Below are 25844 nucleotides of genomic sequence, written 5' to 3'. Positions count from 1 at the left end.
TGAATTCAAAGATTAAACCTTGGCAGTTGAAATGAAAAAGATATATTAGATAAATGAACGTTCAAAAGGAAAGCTTTTTTCCTCGATGCAAATGGGACTCGTTTCATATGGCTACGATACAATCTCATATCAGAGAATAACAGTAAAAATATCTGATTAGACCTCCAAATCAAAGGAGTTGTGTCATACATTTCTTAGAGGCCACTTTCCAGGGCCAGCTGTAAAGAAGAAGAAGAAAGACAGGTGGTTGGTTCCCGGGCAAATAAAAGACAGGCGGTTGGTTCCCGGGCAAATAAAAGACAGGTGGTTGGTTCCCGGGCAAATAAAAGACAGGTGGTTGGTTCCCGGGCAAATAAAAGACAGGTGGTTGGTTCCCGGGCAAATAAAAGACAGGTGGTTGGTTTCCGGGCAACTAAAAGACAGGTGGTTGGTTCCCGGGCAACTAAAAGACAGGCGGTTGGTTTCCGGGCAACTAAAAGACAGGTGGTTGGTTCCCGGGCAAATAAAGTGATGATTCAATAAAAGTGCAGCAAAAAATGATGATGAGCATCTTGGCAAAGGAAGGGAGAGAGAGAAGATATTGGATGGAATGAAACAACAGTAGGTTGTTTTTAATTAAATGGGCACAGCTCTGGCATTAGGAGTCCTCATCACTATAAACACACAGACAGAAGTGATAACCTCCAGCTCCTTGATAAATGTGTTATCTAATGCCCATCCATGTTCCTAGAGTAACATAGAAAAATACAGTCCTCACCAAGTACAGATGTATTATGCATGCTATGCAGAGGTGGTGATGAGCTACTTTAAAGGGGAGGATTAGGCAGTTGGCTTCCATCAGACCTATGCAGAGGAGGTGATGAGCTACTTTAAAGGGGAGGATTAGGCAGTTGGCTTCCATCAGACCTATGCAGAGGAGGTGATGAGCTACTTTAAAGGGGAGGATTAGGCAGTTGGCTTCCATCAGACCTATGCAGAAGTGGTGATGAGCTACTTTAAAGGGGAGGATTAGGCAGTTGGCTTCCATCAGACCTATGCAGAGGAGGTGATGAGCTACTTTAAAGGGGAGGATTAGGCAGTTGGCTTCCATCAGACCTATGCAGAGGAGGTGATGAGCTACTTTAAAGGGGAGGATTAGGCAGTTGGTTTCCATCAGACCTATGCAGAGGTGGTGATGAGCTACTTTAAAGGGGAGGATTAGGCAGTTGGTTTCCATCAGACCTATGCAGAGGAGGTGATGAGCTACTTTAAAGGGGAGGATTAGGCAGTTGGTTTCCATCGGGTGTGCCGTACTACAGTATACTGTACATACACAGTATGTCATACGTCATTAGCAGTACTATAAAGATCTGAATAATGCAATTTGTAAGTCGCTCTGGATAAGAGCGTCTGCTAAATGACTTAAATGTAAATGTAATGTAAAATCTGTATCCCAAAAGGCACCCTATTCCCTATTTAGTGTGCTACATTTATCTATGGCCCTTGGGGCACTCTGTAGGTAATAGGGTGCCATTCGGGATACAGTCCCAGTTTATGTTTCCAGCTTGGCCACGTCACTGTGGTGCTGGATGGAGAATCACGGTTCCCATAACACAGATAGACACTGATCTTTCGTGGAATGAAAAGGCGAGCCTGTTGAGTGTCTGTAAAACTAACATCTATAATCCTGCTTCGGTCGTCCTAAAACTGGAATATAAAAGAAACAGCATTTTTCCTCATTCCGCCCAAATGAAGTGCTTATCAGTGGAGTTGTCTCACTGAATGGTTTCTGTGAGGAGTAACAAGTTTTATCTAGTGTGTGGTATTAATTGATGACGTGTTATGCGGAGGCCTCTGATGACTAAATGACCTGCCTCCATGTGAAACATCTGTTTCCCATCTGATGTTGGTAACATCAGAGAGTCTTTCATTTCTTCAACTTTCTTCTTGTTTCACACGCCTCCAGCTGCGCGTACGTTTTCAGCTTTCCCTTCTATGCAAGCATGGCACACTGTAATTCAGGCCTGTGTTTTCTGTCAGTTATTGTCTTGTGACTGAAATTACATCCAGCTATAGGTTTTATTTAAAAAGTGTTGGACTGAAACGTTTGACTTTATACATAAATAAAAAGGATCGAATGTATAACCAAACAGCACTTGAGGTTAGCAGCTCTAAAATCTTTTGTCGAAAGAAATGTCTGCCGTACGCGAGTAGTTTTCTGGCAGTACTGGTCCATTCCATTTCAAACATTCTAAAACATAAATACATCGGTCTCTGTCTCGCTTGTTTTATTATGGGAGATCATGGACAACTTTGGTACAAAATCTTTGTGACATCGAATTTAAGCATATGAATCGTCCACAACGGTGCAGTTCAAATACTGGCAGGTGGATTTGAGTTGAGAACAACACAGTCAGAGGGGTTGAGCATGTCAGAGCTAAGCGTCCATTGTGGAGAAAAGAGAGCTATGGAGCTGGCCGTCTGTCTTCTCCCAGGGTAAGAGGAAGGTTAATGCCTCTCTGAACCAACAGTGACTGGGTCTCCCTCAAACATAGCTCCCCTGCCTCAAGCAACAGGGGGGGGGGGTTCAAAACAAACCCAAAAGCCTACCCAGACCTTTCATGTATAAAGTCAATTGTTTCTGAAATGAACTTCAAAGAGGGTGCAACAAAAGGACACTAGGCCTCAGACAAATCCAAAGACAGCAGGCTTTTAAATCAAGGTGGCTTCCCTCATTTGAAGGGCTCATTCATCAAGTAAACTGATGTTCAACTTTTTAATACTTGGATGTTCTTGGTTGACATTGAGAATCCCAGAGTATCTAGGACAGCGTGTTGAGGCTTAACATTTAAAGAAAGCAATTTTAATTATTTGTTGTCTCATAACGATGTTATCTTGTGTGAGGTAATAAACAGTGATTTATATCGTCCAGTTTTGACTCTTCTCAGACTGCAGAGTGAAAGGCCACCAGAATACATTTAATAGCCAACAATCTAATTTGAATTTCAAAAGCCTCCAAAAGCCTTGTCAAAACCTCCAAAAGCCTTGTCACACTGATATTTAATCCAGATTTCATATATTCTTCCTACGTGTCAAAACAACCCAGCACTTCCTTGTAAATGAGAAACACTGTCATCTAGAGTGACAGAGATGTGTGAACATTCTCACAGACAGTCTTTAATCTGTGAAGTTAGTGGATCCTAGTTGTTGCTTATACTGCCTGCTTGGTCTGGAAAGACTTTAAAGACCCGTTTATATCACAGTGAGGTTTTCTAGGGCTATAAGCTCTGACTGTGGCTATAACCTCTGACTGGTGCTATAACCTCTGACTGGTGCTATAACCTCTGACTGGTGCTATAACCTCTGACTGGGGCTATAACCTCTGACTGGGGCTTTAATCTCTGACTGGGGCTTTAACCTCTGACTGGGGCTTTAACCTCTGACTGGGGCTTTAACCTCTGACTGGGGCTTTAACCTCTGACTGGGGCTATAACCTCTGACTGGTGCTATAACCTCTCAATGGGGCTATAACCTCTCAATGGGGCTATAACCTCTCAATGGGGCTATAACCTCTGAGTGGAGCTATAACCTCTGAGTGGAGCTATAACCTCTGAGTGGAGCTATAACCTCTGAGTGGAGCTATAACCTCTGACTGGTGCTATAACCTCTAACTACTGCTATAACCTCTGACTAGGGCTATAATGTCTGACTGGGGCTATAACCTCTCAATGGGGCTATAACCTCTGAGTGGAGCTATAACCTCTGACTGAGGCTATAACCTCTGAGTGGAGCTATAACCTCTGAGTGGAGCTATAACCTCTGAGTGGAGCTATAACCTCTGAATGGGGCTATAACCTCTGACTGGGGCTATAACCTTTGAATGGGGCTATAACCTCTGACTGGGGCTATAACCTCTGACTGGGGCTATAACCTCTGACTGGGGCTATAACCTCTGACTGGGGCTATAACCTCTGACTAGGGCTATAACCTCTGACTAGGGCTATAACCTCTGACTAGGGCTATAACCTCTGAGTGGGGCTTTAGCCTCTGAGTGGGGTGATAACCTCTGAGTGGGGCTATAGCATACACAGGCATTGTCTGAAAATGATAATATCTCAATCACATTGAAATGCGTTCAGTGATGTGTCCCTACCACATGCTGAAAGACTAAGGGCTCTATTCAGTCTGTATCGTCGAAGCGTTACAGATTTTGTGATAGAAATGTTATGGTCATTTTGAATTGAGTCGACATATGCAGCGTTCACAGTGAATGCCATCTCTGCCAACGTGGGAACATTGCCTTAAATTTCAATTGGGCTTTTTGCGCCGAATTTCCACGATACAGTTTGAATAAAGCCCTAAATGGTGCTAACACAAAACACAATATGGACCCAGCTGACTGGAAGGGAGGATGAATGGAAATGCCTTGAGGTTACATCTACCGTGCCTTGGAGAGAACCCCATTTTTGTGTTCAAAGATTGTGGTCGTCTTTTCAACTTGGAGGACGAAGTACACCATCACTTAGAGGAAGCTATGTGCCTCAGAGAAAAGCCATCTCTGTGTTCAAAGATCATGGTTGTGGTCATGGTCGTCTTTTCAACTGAGAGGAAGAGGCAGACCATCGTTAAATGTAGCTATAGCAACAGCGGGTATCAGAAGTATTTACCCACCTTGGATTTGATCACATTTTGTTCATTTACACAATAGGATTGAAATAGATTTAACTGTGATTGTTTGTCATTGATCTAGACAAAATACTTCATAATGTAAACGTGAAAGTATTTTGACAAATGTAATAACTATAATATAGTTGTTGCATAATATTCACCCCCCTTTGTTTAGGCAAGCCTAAATTAGTTCAGGAGTAACATTTGGCTTAACAAATCACATAATAAGTTACATGGACTCACGCTGTGTGAAATAATAGGGGTTGACGTGATTTTTTATTGACTACCCCTTCCTCTGTCCCCCATACATTCAATACTTGACTGAGGGACATATGTTGATATGTAAGGTCCCTCAGTCAAGTATTGAATTTCAAGCACAGATTCAACTACAAACACCAGGGAGCTTTTCAAAAGCCTCATAAAGAAGGGCAGTGATTGGTAGATGGGTAACAATAACAAATCAGACATTGAATATGTCTTTAAGCATGGTCAAGTTAATAATGATGCAGTGGATGATGTATTAAACCACCCAGACACATCAAAGATGCAGTCGTCCTTCTGAACTGAGCTGCAGGAGAGGAAGGAAACTGCTTAGGGATGTCACCATGAGGGCATTGGTGATTTTAAAACAGCTACAGAGTCTGTGATGGGAGAAAACAATGTCTAGTTGAGTTGTCAACTAATGTGAAATCAACAAAACATTTCACCATGTCATTGGATTTAGGTTCAAAGTTGGATGAAAAAAATAGGAAATGCCCTGACGTTGATGACTTTGACGACAATGTTTTTCCCCAGTGGGCGCTGTATGTTCATACCATTAGGCTCTATTCTGTATCTGCTAGCATTATATGGATGAATCAGTATAGGCTAGTTAATGCCATTATCTATTAACCCAACTCAGGCATTACTAATCGAATGACCCTTTCCACTTCCATGCATACCCTCAAGACATGCTTTGTCCACCAAGAGCCAATGTCAGAGGGAGTGCTTGACAATAAAACGATTAATGAGTTATGGACATATTGGATACTTCACTGAATTCATACACAATTACTGTACACATCTACAGATATTAATGTATTTACATAGTCTCTGCTCAGTTACAACATATATTTATATGTACTGTAACTCTTTAGTCAGAGGCTCTGAGAGAATATCCCTCTATTTGATTGGGCATATACACCGAGTTATGAGCTATGATCCTTTATTGATGTCACTTGTTAAATCCACTTCAAATCAGTGTAGATGGAGGGGAGGAGACAGGTTAAAGAAGGATTTTTAGCCTTGAGACAATTTAGACATGGATTGTGTATGTGTGCCATTCAGAGGGTGAATGGGAAAGACAAAATATTTAAGTGCCTTTGAACGATGTATGGTAGTAGGTGCCAGGCAGGCGCACCGGTTTGAGTGTGTGAAGAACTGCAACGCTGCTGGGTTTTTCACGCTCAACAGTTTCCCGTGTTTATCATGGATGGTTCATCACCCAAAGGACATCCAGGCAATTTGAGACAACTGTGGGAAGCATTGGAGTCAATATGGGCCAGGAACGCTTGGACACCTTGTAGTCCATGCCTTGACAAATTGAGGCTGTTCTGAGGACAAAAGGGGGTGCAACTCAATGATAGGAAGGTGTTCTTAATGTTTTGTCCACTCTGTTTTTTGTACTCTGTTTGAGTCATGGTACATAAGAACCTTTTAGGACTCTATTTTTATTTTTCATTATTTACAATTATCGCTTAAAGCCCCACCTATTTAAGATGGAGGACACTGTGCTCAAGCTAAGCATGTGGAGATCTACTCAGATCAAACTGTGGAAATTAAAATCACTTATTTTAATTGCGACGCATTTTACGGTGAATGGATTAAATAGAGCGCCTCGGGTTTATAATGTAAGAACACCTCTGAAAGACACAAAGAGGAAAGACCCATGTGGATCCTGTGAAATGCAGACGTACTGCACTGTATATGTTCTCTGAGGCGGAGGAAAAAGACAACCTAGCAGGGCAACACAATGCAAGCTAATGGGGAGGAAGGAAGCCTGTAGCTTGAAGCTCGATATAAATGGCGGAAGTACACAATAGAAAAAGTAACAGGTCTGATTATTTTTCTGACCTCTGCAAACATTATTACTAAACAGTCTAAATAGATTAAACATACTTAGAATCCATAGGAGATTACATATCATCGTCTCCCTAGGTTCACCTTAACATTACAGAGTATGTAATCAGAGGCTTCCTGAGTAATCAGATCATTGAGGACCTCATTTCTGTTTTTCCCTTTATTCAGACTCCCCTACAAACTTTTCAGCCTGATAGTGGTGTGTTCAAGCCAGGAGGTTGAGTATTTGCTTTGACAACCAGAAGGTAGTGTTTTCTATGATAACCAGAAGGTAGAGTGTTTGCTATGACAACCAGAAGGTAGTGTTTTCTATGATAACCAGAAGGTAGAGTGTTTGCTATGACAACCAGAAGGTAGAGTGTTTGCTATGACAACCAGAAGGTAGAGTGTTTGCTATGACAACCAGAAGGTAGTGTTTGCTATAACAACCAGAAGGTAGAGTGTTTGCTATGACAACCAGAAGGTAGAGTGTTTGCTATGACAACCAGAAGGTAGAGTGTATGCTATGACAACCAGAAGGTAGAGTGTATGCTATGACAACCAGAAGGTAGAGTGTTTGCTATGACAACCAGAAGGTAGAGTGTATGCTATGACAACCAGAAGGTAGAGTGTATGCTATGACAACCAGAAGGTAGAGTGTTTGCTATGACAACCAGAAGGTAGAGTGTTTGCTATGACAACCAGAAGGTAGAGTGTTTGCTATGACAACCAGAAGGTAGAGTGTTTGCTATGACAACCAGAAGGTAGAGTGTTTGCTATGACAACCAGGGTGCAAATCACCACCATGTGAATAATATTGTTAATTGAATAAAAAAGGTCAATGTCTAAAACAATGATGAAATGAAATATACATATAGAATGCACATGTAAACAAGCAAAACTGTCCGGGGAAAACAGACACGTTTGTTGATTTACGTCCATTTCATTAATAGTGAACCATTAGAAGAAACACACTGAGAATGGTTTCCAGCATAACAAAATATGTTCCCATGTCCTATACACATCTACCCTTCATGGTACACAACCAGATGATTTATTTTCATAAACACAGATGCCATTCCAACCTGAGCCAGGGAATTAAAGTGAGAGTTAGTTGTGGACACATACCGTTCAGGCATTAGAAAAGTGACTCTACGTGGAACAGACGACATAGGCCACAGAGCAACGGGAGAGAAAGCCTCCCTTTCCTTCCTTCCTTCCCTCCCTCCCTCCATCTGGATAGCTTTTGTAATGAACCCATAAATTGAAGAGACACACAGAGATGGCCACAGGTCGGCGAGGTGGAGGAGGGAGAGAGGGGGAGCACAGGACTCATTCCCTCAGACAGGGCAGGGGACAGATAGATAGGTATAACTCCAGTTGGTAGGGGGTAGGATGCTCCATAAATACGGTTAGTAATTCATTTGCACTACAATAAGGTACAGCCTTGGAACATTCCATCTGGACAGATGAAAGGTCCTGTGGAAGGGAGACTGTTCACAATGGTAACAGACAGTGGTGTGCAGGGAGGGAGGGAGGGTCGTGGGGGAGAGGTGGGATATCACACAGATAGATGAGCCCAGACACAACGGTGCTCAAATGTACTGTGAAAGCCAGAAATGGTCACCAAGCAACAGTGGTGCTCTCATCTGGTAGATGGGGAGTTACTAAATATCCACTGTTTTATCCACTGTTTTACCATTCTAATTATTCCAATGTGTTGCCCTAATACATATTGATACTGTCATATTCATTAACAGATAAGGATCCCAAAATGAGTGAGCTGCGAACAGGAAGTTGGAATGTCATGTAATTTTAATTGCTAGCAGGGATGAATCTGGGGGCTAAGAATTTGGGGAGTTATGAGTCTTCGATATTTAAAGCTTCATTTATTTCAAAACATCTTCTGGTAATGATGAATTCAGATTTCCCTGTACTGTATGTACAGTATTCTTATTGATTTGGCTAAGAGGGAGGTTTGATGTCTATGGTTATGCTCAGAGATAGAGGCTGTCAGGACCTATAACCTTGATGTATTAGATTGGCTCTCCTGTTGTGTTTTCACAGTACATTTGGCACCTGGAGCTAGGAATGAGAAGAGAGGTGCACTTGAGCAGGTGAAAGAGGGATAAAGTAGAGGTCTTCGTGGTTTCAACAGACACAAAATTCAGAGATCCGACCCGGGACACGAGCGGATCCTGGTCCTAAATTCTGACTTTTGTCTCATATCTGGGACGGGTCTGATATAATTGCAACGGGTCTCGGGTATGTGCAATTAAAATGTATTTACCGAATGGACCCGATTGGACCTGTCCTCTGTTAATTTAGTGTTTGTGTAATGAGAACTGTGCGAGCTTGTTATCTGGGTCAGCCAATTGCAACTCAATAAAACGTATAGCTAATATCCGGCTGAAACTGGAGCCTTGGCCTAGGCTACTGTTGACTGTGAAGTTGGAGTCTTTTTTCATTGAAGTAAAATGAAAGTTAGAGGAGAAAGAGTATAGTGAATAGGAGCCGACAAGGGGAATATCCTCGGGGACAAGTTTTAATATTGTAGTGGACAAAGATTAGAAGAACATTGGTGCAGCCAAATGAACTGTGTGCAACTCGCTATTGAGGTTTGATGCAATTTTCTGGACTGTGTGTAACTCGCTATTGAGGTTTGATGCAATTTTCTACCTTTGATTTATTTTTGTATTTATTATCGATTGTTTAGTCATTATTATTATTATTGTAAATTATTATTATTATTATTGTAGGCCAATTTAATCATCTAAACAAGTTATTTAAATAGCCTATGCAAAAAGTGTTTTGTTTAATTTTGTTGAGATATTTTTGTTGGCTAAATTAAGTTCTGTCTTTAATGTTGTGCTCCATATTTATATTGAACAAAAATATAAACACAACATGCAACAATTTCAAAGATTTTACTGAGTTACAGTTCATATGAGGAAATCAGTCAATTTAAATAAATGTATTAGGCCCTAATCTATGGATTTCACATGACTGGAAATACAGGTATGCATCTGTTGGTCACAGATACCTTACAAAAATGGCCCTCAGGGTCTCATCATGGTATTTTTGTGCATTCAAATTGCCATCGATAAAATGCAATTGTGTTCGTAGCTTATGTCTGCCTATACCATAAGCCCACCTCCACCATGGGCCAATCTGTTCACAGCGTTGGCATCAGCAAACCACTCGCCCACACAACGCCATACACGTGGTCTGCGATTGGCATTTGGTATTTTATTAGGATCCCCATTGGCTTATGCCAAAGCAGCAGCTACTCTTCCTGGGTTCCACACAAAACATGAAGCATAACATAATACAGAACATTAATAGACAAGAACAGCTTGTGAGGCCGGTTGGACGTACTGCCAAATTCTCTAAAATGACGTTGGAGGAGGCTTATGGTAGAGAAATGAACATTCAATTCTCTGGCATCAGCTCTGGTGGGCATTCCTGCAGTCAGATTGCCAATTACATGCTCCCTCAAAACTTGAGACATTGTGGCATTACGTTGTGTGACAAAACTGCACATTTTAGTGGCCTTTTATTGTCCCCAGCCCAAGGTGCACCTGTGTAATGATCATGCTGTTTAATAATTTCTTGATATGCCACACCTGTCAGGATTATCTTGGCAAAGGAGAAATGTTCACTAAAAGGGATGTAAACAAATTTGTGTACAACATTTGAGATAAATATGTTTTTTGTGTATATGGAACATTTCTGAGATCTTTTATTTCAGCTCATGAAACATGGGACCAACACTTTACATGTTGCGTTTATATTTTTGTTCAGTGTATTTTAAGGTTAAAATTAGGTCTGTTGTAAAATAAATTTGTTGGGTACGGTAGGCAATCACCTTTGTTCGTAATTAATTTAATGACGCAATATAATAACCTGTTCATATTTTCCATACAAGCAATTACTTTAATACATTTTTAAAGTTAAGCAACTTTTGTGAAGGTTTGGTGTAGCATGGCTATTATTAGTCTTAGCTACTACAGGCCTATGAAGGCAGTACTCACCAGCTGGCTATTATTAGTCTTAGCTACTGCAGGCCTATGAAGGCAGTACTCACCAGCTGGCTATTATATGTCTTAGCTACTGCAGGCCTATGAAGGCAGTACGCACCAGCTGGCTATTATTAGGCTTAGCTACTGCAGGCCTATGAAGGCAGTACTCACCAGCTGGCTATTATCAGTCTTAGCTACTGCAGTCCTATGAAGGCAGTAAGCACCAGCTGGCTATTATTAGTCTTAGCTACTGCAGGCCTATGAAGGCAGTACGCACCAGCTGGCTATTATTAGTCTTAGCTACTGCAGGCCTATGAAGGCAGTAAGCACCAGCTGGCTATTATTAGGCTTAGCTACTGCAGGCCTATGAAGGCAGTAAGCACCAGCTGGCTATTATTAGTCTTAGCTACTGCAGGCCTATGAAGGCAGTACGCACCAGCTGGCTATTATTAGTCTTAGCTACTGCAGGCCTATGAAGGCAGTACGCACCAGCTGGCTATTATTAGTCTTAGCTACTGCAGGCCTATGAAGGCAGTACTCACCAGCTGGCTATTATTAGTCTTAGCTACTGCAGGCCTATGAAGGCAGTACGCACCAGCACTCCAACTGACTCCGACAGTTGAGCTAGAGGTGGGAAAGAATGTTTCAGGCCTACCAGAGTTACTAGTTTAATCTAACAATATAATCCTTATCTTTATCAAATATATTCTGATCGAAAATGTACAAATTAGCCTCCTTCTGTATGCCTATATCTGTATTGCAGTAGTAGCCTCTAAGAAATACATGTTGATTTCGGGAACATGGCTAGCTTGTCTTCTTAAATATATATTGTTTTAATATTCATGTCATACAGTGGATGACTAGGCCTATATGCATGCAATGCCCTGATACATTTATTGCTCAGATCTCCGACAACTGAACAGTGAAATGGACAAGTAAAAACCAATAGACTATGTTTGGAATATGCTACACATCGAAACACAATGAAAAGGTTTTCTGTAATTTGTTCTAGTCAGTTTTTAAGGACACGTAACTGTGGATCATTTGGCCAATATGGCTTGTTTATTGATGGCGCTGGTCTGCGCCCAGTTGGAGCTTTCTTTCTCTCCCTCATTCTCTCGGGTCTGAACGGGTCTCTCGGATCCGAACCAACACGGGTCTGTATTGGTCTGTTTTCCACAGCCTGACTGTCCTCGGGTCCATTCGGAACGGTTCTCCGTTTAAAAAGATATATATTTATGCATATCGCGAGTCGGGTGGAAAAGCCACGGATCCATTTTGGAATGGATCCAACTTTCTGGACCCCTGAAGACCTCTAGGACATCAGGAGATGAGTACTGCAGACAGTGGTGCTCAACTTGCCATGCAGGGACGCTTTAAGCTGCATGGAGGCAAAATGGTGCTTTAATATAATCAAAGCAGGGAAATAAATTGTCAAGCAAGAGTTGAAAAACAAGCCATGCAAATACAGTCACTCACAGAACCAAAACAGGCAATGTCAGAGCTCACTTTAAACACAAAAAAGCAACTTGAGCTGAAATTGAACTGATAATACTGAGACAAGCTGCAAAATTGTTGTTGAAAAGAAAAACACTGAGAAGCTTGGTTTGAATGTGAGCCCTTGTTGCTGTGAACTGGGTTGCCATGACGGTTGCCATGATGGACGGGGCCAGTCAGGTCCCAGGTAACAGCAACGAGGGTAGCAACACCACAGTGATACTGTCTAAGCATGCTGTAGTCTCTGCCACCATTGTGTCTGTCTGGTCTGGCTACAGTTGTCTGGTTCCAGCTCCCAGAGAGGGAAGAGTGAGAGGAGAGCAACAGATAGCTCACTGAGATTCATCTAGACTGCATCCCCATTCTCCACCTTTCTCCCACATTAAACTTCCTATCATAGATTTAACAAAGCTAGAAACTCCTTCCAGTCAATGTTTTCACCAATCCAATGCTTTTAAAATCCACAACGGGAAGTGCTCACTTCTGGAGAAGGGAATGGCAGAGAATTGGGACGCAGCCATAGAGTACCACCCAGGAGACTACACACACTGCCACGCCCCAGAGAGAGATATGATGACCTCACCCTAACACACACACACACACAGAGCTGCACTCCTCGTTGGTGTGTGTGTGAGTGTGTAAGTGTGTGTGCGTACGTGTGTGCGAGCGTGTGTTCTGTGGATGTCTACGGTCACCTCTAATCATCCTTATTGATTATCAATATCTACTCAGGCAGCCAGTCATCTAATAAGATGACTTCAGTAATGTACCAGGGAGACATTACATTTGATGTAATGGAACTTCTAATGGTTTATCCTTTATTACAGGACAGGGCATTGATCAGTGTAATCACAGCTGTGTTTTCTCTGCTTGTCTTTATGTGTCTGGGCTTAAAGTGACCTTGAGCCAGCTGGGATGTTAACACGGCAAAAAGGGCCGTCCATATCATGCTCCTGCACAAGATAAAGCTGGGGCCATCTTCTTGTGGAAATAAATACATAGCAATCTTAATTTTTTTCTTCTTCCTGAAGTGTAATGGTGTGTATATTACATCTCCTCAGGGACATTAAACTCTTTGTTTAATAAATCTCTCTACGGGGTGAGGCAATTTGTTCTCTTCTGACACTGTTACAGTTCTGGGCTGGTCAGTTGGAAGCAGACACGGTAAACTTCATCCCTGCCACAGGAGAAATGGACTCTTCTATTCCAAGGCTTACCAGTGGCGTCCTGCTGGGTCTGAGAGGGCACCGCCATATAGGGGTCCCTCTTATCTGAGGGCATGGGGGGGTCCGCCTGCTCCACCATGCCGCCCCGACCCAGGGGTCCTCCTGCTTGGGGGTGGGCCGTGGTGGGGAATGGGAGGGTGGGATGGCCTGCCGGACACAACACAGGTTAACTCTCCTCACACTCTCTCTTACACACACATATACGCATGCACACAAACACTCTTTCAGGGGGCAGATGGGCTGTGCGAAGTCACAAAGCAGTGTGTGTGTCCCTTCCTGCCTTCCTGCCTCCCTGGTGAGGTGATCCTGGGCAGCTCATTACTGGGCCCTGTATCTCCAGAGAGCTGTGACTTGAGAGAGAGAGAGAGAGAGAGAGAGAGAGAGAGAGAGAGAGAGGGTATGTGGCTCAGGAGAGGAGAACCTCTCCTGTTCTCACTTACATGTCACGCTGCCGCTGGCTCAGACTAAAAAGCCTCTCACAGAATCACCTCAGGGAGGCTTACCTTTGATATGAAGAGCAAGAAAAAGTCCTCATCTCTCCCTAACAAACCTGTCTTCTGTTTTCGTTCTCTGCTCTTCTCTACCCACTACGTTTCAATGTCAATCCATCAGCTATATTTAGCAGAGTGCTTTGAAAAAGCCCAACAACATGACCAAATTAATCATGAAGGGTAATTAAGATATTAATGTCCTTTAACCTAAATTGCCCTACTGATTACACTCATCAATGACAGTGCACTGCTGGCTACAGTTACAGCTGGACTAAAATAAAACGAGTCCATCCCATACTCTGTTATTTTTCTATGTTGTATCAATATCCATATTCATTCTCCTTCATTTGGTTCCAGCCTGTATCTTTTTGTGGCTCCTCTATCAAGAATGTCCATATAAATCCCATTATCAATGTCCATCCTCACGTCTCTCCTGTTTAGAGCAATAACTTGATTCTCCTTTCAGGAGACCAGCAGCCATACTGTAATCAACAGCTCGTATGTTAATCAGGCCAGCTCCCAGTAAACCATTTTAACACGCTTTCCCATGAGGGGGTGATGGTTGCTGAGAGGCTGGTGGTGGGGGTAGGGAGAGGAAGGGAGGTGGTAGGGGGCTGGGATTGTTGCCGTTTGTCTACCATGCACAACAGCCCCCAAGCCTCCGCGTGGTAATCATTAAAATGATTTATTTAACAATGCACCGTGGGCTGAGAGATTAGTGTGACAGGACTATTTTATAATTCATTTTCTTCGGCCAAGGGAAGTGCATTTCAGTCAGATGACACACATACAGAGGCACAGCACCAGCTCCTTGGAAAAGAAAATCCTAAACTGCCGACTTGTGCAGATTCCTTTTTTAAAAAAGTTTAACAGAGGAGGAGAGGAGGAGAGGGCTTGTCTGGGGGGAAAGAAAGGGCATTCGTCTTCAGCACTATATCAACAGTCTGTGTTTGAAACGCTGCCTCAAATACACAGTCATACCTACAGGGAGAAACAAACACTCACAACTGCAGGGCTGCATTTAAATACAAACGCTTTGTATTTCACCTGAAATCTGACAGGAAGAAATGGGGGAACACAGTAGGGGAGAAAAGGGAATATATCTGGAATGTTATCACCCCCAAAAAATTGCTATTTTTGTCATTCCATATGGGAGTGTGAATGCTTGGTTTTGTATAGATGAAGTGTGTGGTGCTATGGAGGACTGTGACATCGTTGCAGGCTAATCAAGACTGTTTATCATTCTTCTTCATAAGCCTGGAGGGGAAATTGTTTAATCAACCAGCACCAAGAATCGAGCATAAACACATTCAATAGATGTAAGTGTGGTATTGAATTGTGCTGTCTGTCTGCGTGTGTCTGCGTGAGTATTCTTGCTGTAAGCTAGTGGTACCATGCAGCAGTGCTGTGGGTTTGTATGGAAAATGTTGGAGCTTCTACAGCAGTGAGCTTGTGTTTAGCCTCTGTCAACAACCTCCATCGTTTTCATGCACCTTGATGAGTCTGGTGAACCACAGTGAACCATGGAGGCCTTTTCTATTAACAACAAGATCCATCCAATTAGGGAAACAAAGGTTAGGACAAATCAATGCTATTGCATCACAGTCTAGAGGTCCATCACAGCAGAGCAGAACAGGGCAGGAGGAGGGGTGGAGGAGAGGGAAGATCTGGACTCGGAACACTGAGGAGTAGATTAGGAAAGGTTCTAGATGCTAGAGAATTACACTATCTATGACAAACTGAGGGAAAACAAAAGTAAACTGACCATGACGAGGCCTTTCATGACTGTGAGGACTGGACTGAACGTCTACAACAAGAAAAGGAATGAAGAAAATAAAGAAAATGAAACATTTCAATTAAAGCTCAGCTCGTCTAGCTTCTCGTGAAATAGTGGGCGGGGTTTCATTATGGTGAGAGCAAAGAATTGATTGAACGGAAGAGCTGAAAATAAATATGTGTGAGGGGAGGTATCATCTCGTTACCTCAGGTTTGGTACTTACCGTTGAGGGCCACGAACGCATCTAAAAAAATCAAAGGAAAAATGTGTTAATTCATTTTTTTCAAAGAGCAAAAGCAAAAAATACATTGGCATGATCTAAACCATCTCTTCAAAAGGCACGTTCACAATACACCTTAGCCAAGGGCTGAAGGACATTTTTGCCCTGGGCTAAGCAAATGTTCACCTTAGCCCAGGGCTAGCTGGCTCTGCTCAGGAGCAGGGTTAGCATCAACTTTTCAGGGTTAGCCCCAGAAATACTGTGCCAAAATAGCCAGTGTGAATCAGGGTCAAGAACAACGCCTAGAATGCTCACTGTCCAATCACAAAAGCCACACTGTCACTTAATTTACAAATGCTTGTGATGCCTGTAATGCAGTAAATTAATATTCTACAATGGGTTGGTTAAAACAAGCATTATGATTGATTGAGACGTGTTCTAAGCAATATTTTAAAAAAACTATGTTTTGCACGGGTAAGCCTATGAAGCAAAAATGGGCATTTTGTTTTCTGTTCCATCTGAGAAATCCCTACTCATCCAGTGCCCATCAGCCCAGCCAGCCAATTGTTTGTTTTAGTTTTTTACCCCTTTTTCGTGATATCCAATTGGAAGTTACGGTCTTGTTCCATCGCTGGAACTCTCCTACGGACTCGGGAGAGGCGAAGGTCGAGAGCCATGCGTCCTCCGAAACACAGCCCTGCCAAGTCACACTGCTTCTTGACACACTGCTCGCTTAACCTGGAAACCAGCCGCACCAATGTGTCGAAGGAAACACCGTCCAGCTGGCAACCGATGTCAGCTTGCAGGTGCCCGGCCCGCCACAAGGAGTCGCTAGAGCGCAATGGGACAAGGAAATCCCAGCCGGCCAAACCCAGACGACGCTGGGCCAATTGTGCACCGTCTCATGGGTCTCCTGGTCACGGCTGGTTGTGGCACAGTCTGGGATCAAACCCGGGGCTGTAGTGAAGCCTCAAGCACTGCGATGCAATGCCTTAGACTGCTGCTCCACTCTGGAGGCACCAGACAGCCAATTCATTAACTTGATCTCCACTGTAAAAAGCATGTAGACATTGTTTCCCCTTGCTTCTAGCCTAACATTTGGTTTCCAACAACGTGGGTTTGTACAAACGTTTCTGTCTGTCTCAACATCTCCACTGTCCTATTAAGAATTAACGTGTCAGGACATCTTTTCTCAGCCAGTCAAAATCATGAATAAGATCATTTTTACAAAGAAAGGTAAATAGAAAAACAGGTAAAACAAACACAAATGCAGCTACTTTTCTGTTATTCTAGTTGCGCGGTTTGTTGTGACTGTGTTAGCCTTAGTTGGCTAGCTAACCCGTTGTAGAAAAGCAACTGTACACTCAAGTTAATTACAAAACAACTTTTTTAACACGGCTGTGTTTTCATAGCTTTTCCATTGACTATTAATTGGAAAAATCCATGATAATAATACTGTTGCATGATTTCGCCTGGATCAGAAAAGTTGAGGTCTCGTTCATGCGCAGCATTCTCTGTACAGGGGCGAGATCGAATTTCAAAAGCGTAACATTGTTTCCGAGGTTAGATAGGCAGAGAGCAAGGTTTATACAAACCATCACTGTTGGAAATCAAATGCTAGGCTATAAGCAAGATATTACAGGGCTAAGAACAATGCAATGTGAAAAGGCCTAAAGTAATTGAGAATCGACTGCCTGTTCAATACTTATCGACATTCTCATCTATTCTGGTCTACGGTGCTTCTCTAAAGGAATGTGAACAGTCTATTCTGGTCTACGGTGCTTCTCTAAAGGAATGTGAACAGTCTATTCTGGTCTATGGTGTTTCTCTAAAGGAATGTGAACAGTCTATTCTGGTCTACGGTGCTTCTCTAAAGGAATGTGAACAGTCTATTCTGGTCTATGGTCCTTCTCTAAAGGAATGTGAACAGTCTATTCTGGTCTACGGTGCTTCTCTAAAGGAATGTGAACAGTCTATTCTGGTCTACAGTGCTTCTCTAAAGGAATGTGAACAGTCTATTCTGGTCTATGGTGTTTCTCTAAAGGAATGTGAACAGTCTATTCTGGTCTACGGTGCTTCTCTAAAGGAATGTGAACAGTCTATTCTGGTCTATGGTCCTTCTCTAAAGGAATGTGAACAGTCTATTCTGGTCTACGGTGCTTCTCTAAAGGAATGTGAACAGTCTATTCTGGTCTATGGTGTTTCTCTAAAGGAATGTGAACAATCTATTCTGGTTTATTGTGTTTCTCTAAAGGAATGTGAACAATCTATTCTGGTTTATTGTGTTTCTCTAAAGGAATGTGAACAGGCTTTCCATTCTTGTTTTCTTCTGATTCATTGGTATTCCCCTAATCGGTATTAACCACAAAGCAACACAGAGCTATGTACTCTAGTCTATACAGAGTGGTTGTGGACTCTTTAGGGGAGTATGTGCTGTGTGTGTGTGCGTGTGTATGTGCGTGTGTGTGTGTACAATGTTTGTGTGTGCTGTTGTGTATGGTGGGGTGAGAGACACGTCCCTGTCCTGCAGGACAGAGGCACATTGAGCCCAGATCAACAGAGGGAAGAGGCCTGCTTACTTTGGCAGTCTCCCAGTCCATCTGTGTTGCCATGCTCCACGTCCTGCTCGAAGGCCGATCTGCATAATGAACAGAGACATCATAGTGAACGACTGGACTCACACAGGACTCATACAGGCCTGGACAGATCAGAACTCATACAGGCCTGGACAGATCAGAACTCACACAGGCCTGGACAGATCAGAACTCATACAGGCCTGGACAGATCAGAACTCACACAGGCCTGGACAGATCAGAACTCATACAGGCCTGGACAGATCAGAACTCATACAGGCCTGGACAGATCAGAACTTACACAGGCCTGGACAGATCAGAACTCACACAGGCCTGGACAGATCAGAACTCATACAGGCCTGGACAGATCAGGATGAGCACAGGCCTGGACAGATCAGGCACCACAGGACCGATATGGGTCCATGGTCCAATCACACGCATCAGGGCCAAGGACTAGGCCAATGAAGCGGTAGGAAGGTGAATACTATTTTCTCCCAGCAGCCCACACCCAACATTCCTGAAGGACCACCAACCATGCAGTGAAACAGAGCGCCAACTGTCAAGGAGATTACAGTCAAGGATGACAGCCTTTACTGCCTGGACCACTGCTTACAATCAGAGCATGGATCATGCTCTACACAGCCTGGTTTACCAGGCTTCAAATCAGAAGTAGAGTATTGATTGAATAATTTTTGCTGAAATGCAGTAAGAGGAAACACACATGCTATGTAGTTTTTAATCTGATGTTGACTTATCTAGCCTTGGAGGGTGGTGCAAGATGTCACCTGGTAATATACAGCAGACCCACGTCATATACAAGTTGGTCGAGAGAGAGAGAGAGAGAGAGAGAGAGAGAGAGAGAGAGAGAGAGAGAGAGACTCTAGGGCCTGTTTTCCCCTCCCCACTCAGACCACTCCCAGACAATCCTAGCTAAATTCTTGCTTGAGAAATTGCTCTTTGCTAGGAAGCTATATTAGTTTATTTTTGACCATTTTAATTGAAAACAGGTACTTAATTGTTAAAAAATGATTTGATATTGAGATACAAATGGCTGCATTGGGCCTTTAAACACTGAGACACGTCCAGCCAAATGCTTTCAATCGCTCGCCACAGAACCTACTGATCATAGAGCTCAGATCCTCACTCACTCACTTAGAAATATTGTACAGTAAAACTGAGGTCATCTAACCTCTGTCTACTCAATTTCCAAAGTGGAAACTCAATCAGAACAGTCGAGAGGCCAGGGCTTTAGAAATTATAATAGGATATAGTACTGTAGCATGCGAGACCAATCATTTGGCTGGGATCAAATTAATTTAACATCAAAAGCTGTTCTGTTTATTATGACTTCATCTCTTAAATGGGTTTCGTCCACCGAAACTCCATATGCTGTTTTTTTCAAAACACATCTAGTTCTGCTTCATAAATATAGCCACAAATGACGGTGACTGCCAAGTCCCCCTCCTCCCAAGCCCCAGCCCCAGGGCAATATCCCTTTCCTTCCATCAGCCTTTTCAATGGCCCTTTCAGTTGGAAGAAAATACAGAGCACCACAAAAATGTGACTAATCATAGAAACTAAAAATGTATACAGTAGCTGGATTGACGTCATTGAGGACACCAGTCATCATACGGCACAAATGATGTTATGATTACCGTACGTGAAATAGATAGTATGATAGTGGAGTGAGCAGTAACTTACTTTGGGTCGAGCACCACCTGTCTGCATGCTCCCTCGGACACCCAGCCGCAGTAGGGATCCCTGGAGGCAATACATGATCTGGAGGAAACGCACACAGCACTCTCATCACAACGTGTACCTTCATAGCGTTTTATTTTCCTGAAGACTGATTGGTTAGGACATTACAAACGCACAAATAAAGTCCTGACTCGAAGAGAATGGATGGATGAAGGGTTTAATTTATAAACCTACTTTTTGCATTTGCCATGTTTCTCGCAGCGAGAGAGCGGCACCTTGACTACACAGGAGGAAAAGGCCACAAACAGAGAGTGTCCCTGGCTGTCCATCTGCATGCTGACGATCCGCTTGTCATCCACACCGTCGATGCTGCACCTGGATTGGGGGCAGGGCAGAGAGACAGACAGACAGCAGGAGTTGTCAGCACTAACAGAACACTTCAAACAGCCCCAGTCTCTCTCTGTTGATAGGCACTCAAAGCCCCACCATAGCATCTTTGTCTGCAGGGCATAAGAGAGTCCACGCTAATCCCACCGTGCAGAGCATCCATCTACCCTAGAGGAGGGATTTATCTCCAGCCCGGGATTACAGCCCTCAATTAGGGTTTACAGTCCATCTACACTATGTAATGCGCGGTGGCCAAACCCAGATCCTGATCCCACCCAGCAAAGTCACCTACGCTATCCGCTCCGTCCAGATGGCTGAGGGCCAGAGACTGCTCTGCCCATGCCAGGAAGAAAAGGGGGGGGGGCTTGTCGTTCACCCCACACCCACCCATGTCACATGACTCTACGTCGTTGGATAACAAACACAAACGCCTTTCACCTTAAAAGCCCTGCCTCTCATCCCCTTCTCATTGACTCTACCCTATCATCAAGCCTCTCATCTATTTGCTTTGGCAAGGCCCAGGCACATTTTCCCCTCATTTACTTCCTTTCCAAATATTCCAAAAGCCCCTTTATAATGTATTAGGATGAGATCTCAGGCTGGATTGAATGACTAGCAGTCCCTCTCTGTTTCCTTTAATCGTACTGCATTTGTAAGAGTAGAGTTGTGTGGTCTGAGTCCGTGTTACTGAAGATCCGGGACCGGCCTCTTTAATTTAGTAGCTGTGGTCAGTGCAGAGTGTAACCTGATGAAACTCTTTAAATGATAGAGTAGCCATCTGGTGCGCTGGTGTAGTGGGGCTGGTGTAGTGGTGCTGGGTTAGTGATGCTGGGTTAGTGGTGCTGTGGTGCTGGAATAGTGGTGCTGGAATAGTGGTGCTGGAATAGTGGTGCTGGAGTAGGGGTGCTGGAGTAGGGGTGCTGGAGTAGGGGTGCTGGTATAGCGGTGCTTGTGTTGTGGTGCTGGGAAGGTGGTGCTGGTGTAGTGGTGCTGGGTTAGTGGAGCTGGGTTAGTGGTGCTGGGATAGTGGTGCTGGAATAGTGGTGCTGGGTTAGTGGTGCTGGGTTAGTGGTGCTGGTAGAGTGGTGCTGGTAGAGTGGTGCTGGGTTAGTGGTGCTGGGTTAGTGGTGCTGGGTTAGTGGTGCTGGTGTAGTGATGCTGGTGTAGTGATGCTGGTGTAGTGATGCTGGTGTAGTGATGCTGGTGTAGTGGTGCTGGTGTAGTGGTGCTGGTGTAGTGGTGCTGGTGTAGTGGTGCTGGGGAGGTGGTGCTGTGGTGGGTAGCGTGTCTAGCTTATGGAATACATACTTCTCTGGGTTATACACGTTAAGCTCCTCAAGGAAGAGACTGTCATTCAGGAAACCACTGTTCATCTTGGCCAGGAATTTAAGAATGATCCCCTTCTCTGATCCCAGGAAAACGACGGTGTGATTCCGATAGGGTCCCGCTGCATTGTCTACAGCGATCCGGGTCAGCCGGTATCTAGAACAGATATGGAACACCGGGAAGAACACGTTTATGGATTTATACCTAATTTCTTAATTTTAAGACGGAACTCCACTGTGTGCTATCTAGTATTATAAACTGGGTGGTTCGAGCCCTGAATGCTGATTGGCTAACAGCCATGGTATATCATACCGTATACCACGGGTATGACAAAACATTTATTTGTACTGCTCTAATGACATTGGTAACCAGTTTATAATAGCAATAAGGCTTCTCGGGGTTTGTGGTATATGGCCAATATACCACGGCTAAGGGCTGTATCCAGCCACTCCGCGTTGCGCCGTGCTTAAGAACAGCCCTTAGTCGTGGTATATTGGCCATATACCACACCCCCTCGGGCCTTATTGCTTAAGTATCTCCAATTAGATTTGTATCATGGAGCTCCTACTGTTATCAAAACCATGTATAATCTGCAGATCCGTATGCAAATACATTTGCATGGCTATTAATTCAGTGAGATGGAAAGGATTAAAGACAAATATATTACAAATATATTTTTCAGCAATTTAGTGGACCACACATCCTTTTCCATTCTGCCATTGAAAGACTAGATCTTTTCACACAAGGTCATGAGATATAAAACATGTGTATGCCTTCGCTGGAATGAAAGCACCGACTTAATCGTTTACATTATCTGAGTAAATGCTCACATCACAATCAAATCAGTAAGATAAGGCCTTCTTCTCTCCCACTCAGACTGTCTGGTTTGAAATGACATTGAATGTCTTTATTCACTAAGCCCATGGTTTTGCACCATCAACAATAACAGTAATCTCAAGTATTACAGTATGTCAATGATTCTGTCCCGTTAAGAATAACAACAACCTCAAGGACAATGTCCAGAATAATAGGACATTTCAAGAGGGATATCCTTGAATCCAGTCTACCTCCATACAGATTGTGCCTGGCTAGCCACTAGAACATATAATGGAATAGGTTTTCATAGTTGATAGGATTTTGATAGTCCAATTTGTAACAAAAGCTAAAATTCTATAATGTCCCTTTGGGGTATATATGAGATAAGGTCCTATTACAGATTCAGTTTGCAGCTGACTTCCTGTGTTAGAGTCATACTACACACAGAGGCTGTGACATAGATAATAAAACCACCTTCCACCATATGGCCTTATAAAAGTACCTGCTTTTGACGTATATAACCCTCTTAACAACATGTAACGTAACGCTTTGCTATGTGCCATGACATTTTTATAGAAATTGTAGCTAAGATTTATGTATTTAATGATACCACTGGTAATTACAAATATAGTAATGCATAATGCACGTATAACCTTGATAAACACCACCTATAACCCAGACCTAGCTAGCGCGCTAACTAGAGTAACATCCTAGCTATTGAGGCTTTACTCACCGCACCATGGTCTTGAGAAACCAGGGCCTGTTAGTGATAGAGGGCACAGCTTCATCCATGAGAGGGTGCTGCTTGATGAAGTTCAGGGTGTCGTCAGGGAACTCGTTGGACACCTTGTACTTCTCTAAGGACGGAGTGCCAGCACAACACCCGGGCCTGAAGTGGATGAAAGTATCAGGGAATCAAACAGTGGGAGTCAGAGAGCAGCCATTTGATCTCTTTACAAGGACAGAGTAGCAGAGGAGGAGGCCCTGTAAAAGTGAAGCTGCCTTTGATAGGAGATCCGTTCGAAGACATCTCACCTCTTGATAGCTTTATTGAAAAGGTTTTGCTGCACTATTACAGTAGAGCGGTACCTTTCTTTTCTTGATGGATAACTTGGGTGGATTCTGTGGCCTGGCATGGAGACCGGCCCTGATTCAATTATTTTCCATGGTAGACAGTGCACAATGTAGTAAGGTCTACAGTACATGAAAAGCAACAGAGACAGATCAGAGATGAAGACACATCGCATGTCTGCTGCTGCAGAAGAGGGTGGGGGATAAAAACCTGGGCAACGTTGTGAAAACTCCCTTCTGTTTGTCTGCTGATAACGTCGACAGAAAGTAAATTGAATAAACGAGACGTAGATTTCAGATCACATTAACACCTGACCTTGTTTCACACAAACACATAATGTTATGCTAATCACCAGGGGTGGTATCCTGTTGCGCTTCACATTATCGCCAGCCATATGGGGAGAGACACCAATTACAGTACCATCCCCCTCCACAGATCACGGTTTTTAAACGTACATTTCAGAAGAGAAAAGGAGCTGCTCTTTGCCGGGTAATTAGGAACGCAGAGATGGAGATTGATCAGGCTGGTGCATTTGTAGAAGTAGGCAGCCATCTGGAAAATGATCTCATGCTTCATTTGCTGATATCGAACTTCTTTCATGCTGCCGGTGTGTGTGTGTTTTTGAATGTGTGTTTGTTGCTGGTGTGTGTGTGTGCGTGCGTGTGTGTGGTTGGGTGGGGGGTGGGGGGGGGGGCATACCTTGGTTTTGGAACCTTCTCCTCAGGAACAGGTGTCCAGGTTGAATCCGGGGACTTCTGCTCTTTAAAACGTCCCGTGAACGCGTTGGCCACATCAGCCATGTCATAGGCGCAGACAGCTGACCCAGGAATGCTGTAGAAACATCACCCCCCACAAAAAAGAACTTTTCTCAGTCCAATTGATATGATTCCACTGTGTGCAAACTGTGCATAGCATAGCTCTGAATCACTTGTCTATTTCCTGGACGTTTCGAAAGGGGCATTTCAGCTGCCTTGGCATTGAGAGACATCATGTACAAGGGCAGGATTGTGACGGTTACAGAGCTGTTATTCTGCTAACCTTGTGGCCCAGACTGTAAATCTCAGTAATCAGCCAGCGTTGGCTATGTTCAGAGCGAGAGGCACGCCATGCTGCCAAAGCACTTGGTTAAATTAATAGCTAATAAATTCAGAATGCTACCTCCAGTCAAAATGTGTTCCCTCTCATTTCACTCACTAACTGCAATTCATGCCCGGATCAAATGCGCTTATAGGAATTCCAAGCCGCTTCATTGACTTTTAATGCCCATTAACCATGCTCAATTGCATTGTCACAAGCAATTGTCTTATTGCCTAAGAAACGCCATAAAATGGGATTTACAATATGTTGCAGTACTACAGCTCCTTTATAATTTATATTTAGATATAAACTCCCTGCTTAAATGATTCTCCATTCTCAATATACATTATGCAGGAATAACATTATGCACCTGACAAAAGTGCCAAAACTATTGTGACAGCGTGGCCGCCGGACAATCGTACCTGTTGTGAGGTGTGGAGAAGGTTGCCATGACGACATCGCGACCGTTGATGTGGATGACGTCGGTGACGGCCTGCAGGATGTTGAAATAGAAGTGGGAGTCTCCCGGGATGGAGCAGTTGAGACGGGTCTTCAGGAAGGAGGTCCACTGTTTCTCCAGAACTCTCTGGGAGCCGCCCTTGTCATTCTTACACACCCTGGCCACCCGGGGGAACACCACCTGAACACACACACACACACACACACACACACACACACACACACACACACACACACACACACACACACACACACACACACACACAGTGGGTGTTCCCAGAAACACACCTGTTGTCTGGCTGGTTTCCTTATGCGCCAACCAGCACACTCACAGAAGGTACAGCTTATGATTATTAGGTCTCTGTAACTAAGCAGGTCTCGCAGACCAGAGCCATGGTCTTAAAAATATTCACCATGCATAAATATACAACAGCCCACATTATTAATGACTGTGGAACT

General features: G+C 43.6%; 1 protein-coding gene across 3 annotated transcripts in view; it reads right to left on the bottom strand.

Moving 5' to 3' along the window:
- Positions 1-25844, bottom strand: part of LOC115164955 (semaphorin-6A) — a 91025-nt gene that overhangs the window by 3788 nt on the left and 61393 nt on the right. The window contains exons 10-19 of one of the 3 annotated variants that reach the window (XM_029717913.1): positions 25349-25566; positions 24549-24680; positions 23511-23666; positions 21944-22117; positions 20483-20623; positions 20252-20329; positions 18557-18615; positions 15981-16001; positions 15746-15787; positions 13481-13636 (exon numbers count right to left, since the gene is read on the bottom strand). In XM_029717913.1, the coding sequence (XP_029573773.1) occupies positions 13481-13636; positions 15746-15787; positions 15981-16001; positions 18557-18615; positions 20252-20329; positions 20483-20623; positions 21944-22117; positions 23511-23666; positions 24549-24680; positions 25349-25566 (1177 nt within the window). The remainder of the gene's footprint in view (positions 1-13480; positions 13637-15745; positions 15788-15980; positions 16002-18556; positions 18616-20251; positions 20330-20482; positions 20624-21943; positions 22118-23510; positions 23667-24548; positions 24681-25348; positions 25567-25844) is intronic. The other 2 variants (XM_029717914.1, XM_029717915.1) reach the window with 2 other exon arrangements.

This window comes from Salmo trutta, chromosome 27, assembly GCF_901001165.1.
Source record: "Salmo trutta chromosome 27, fSalTru1.1, whole genome shotgun sequence".
In the NCBI taxonomy this organism is placed as follows: domain Eukaryota; kingdom Metazoa; phylum Chordata; class Actinopteri; order Salmoniformes; family Salmonidae; genus Salmo; species Salmo trutta.
Note: the sequence above shows the minus strand (reverse complement) of the source record. Positions and strands in the feature narration are given on the sequence as shown.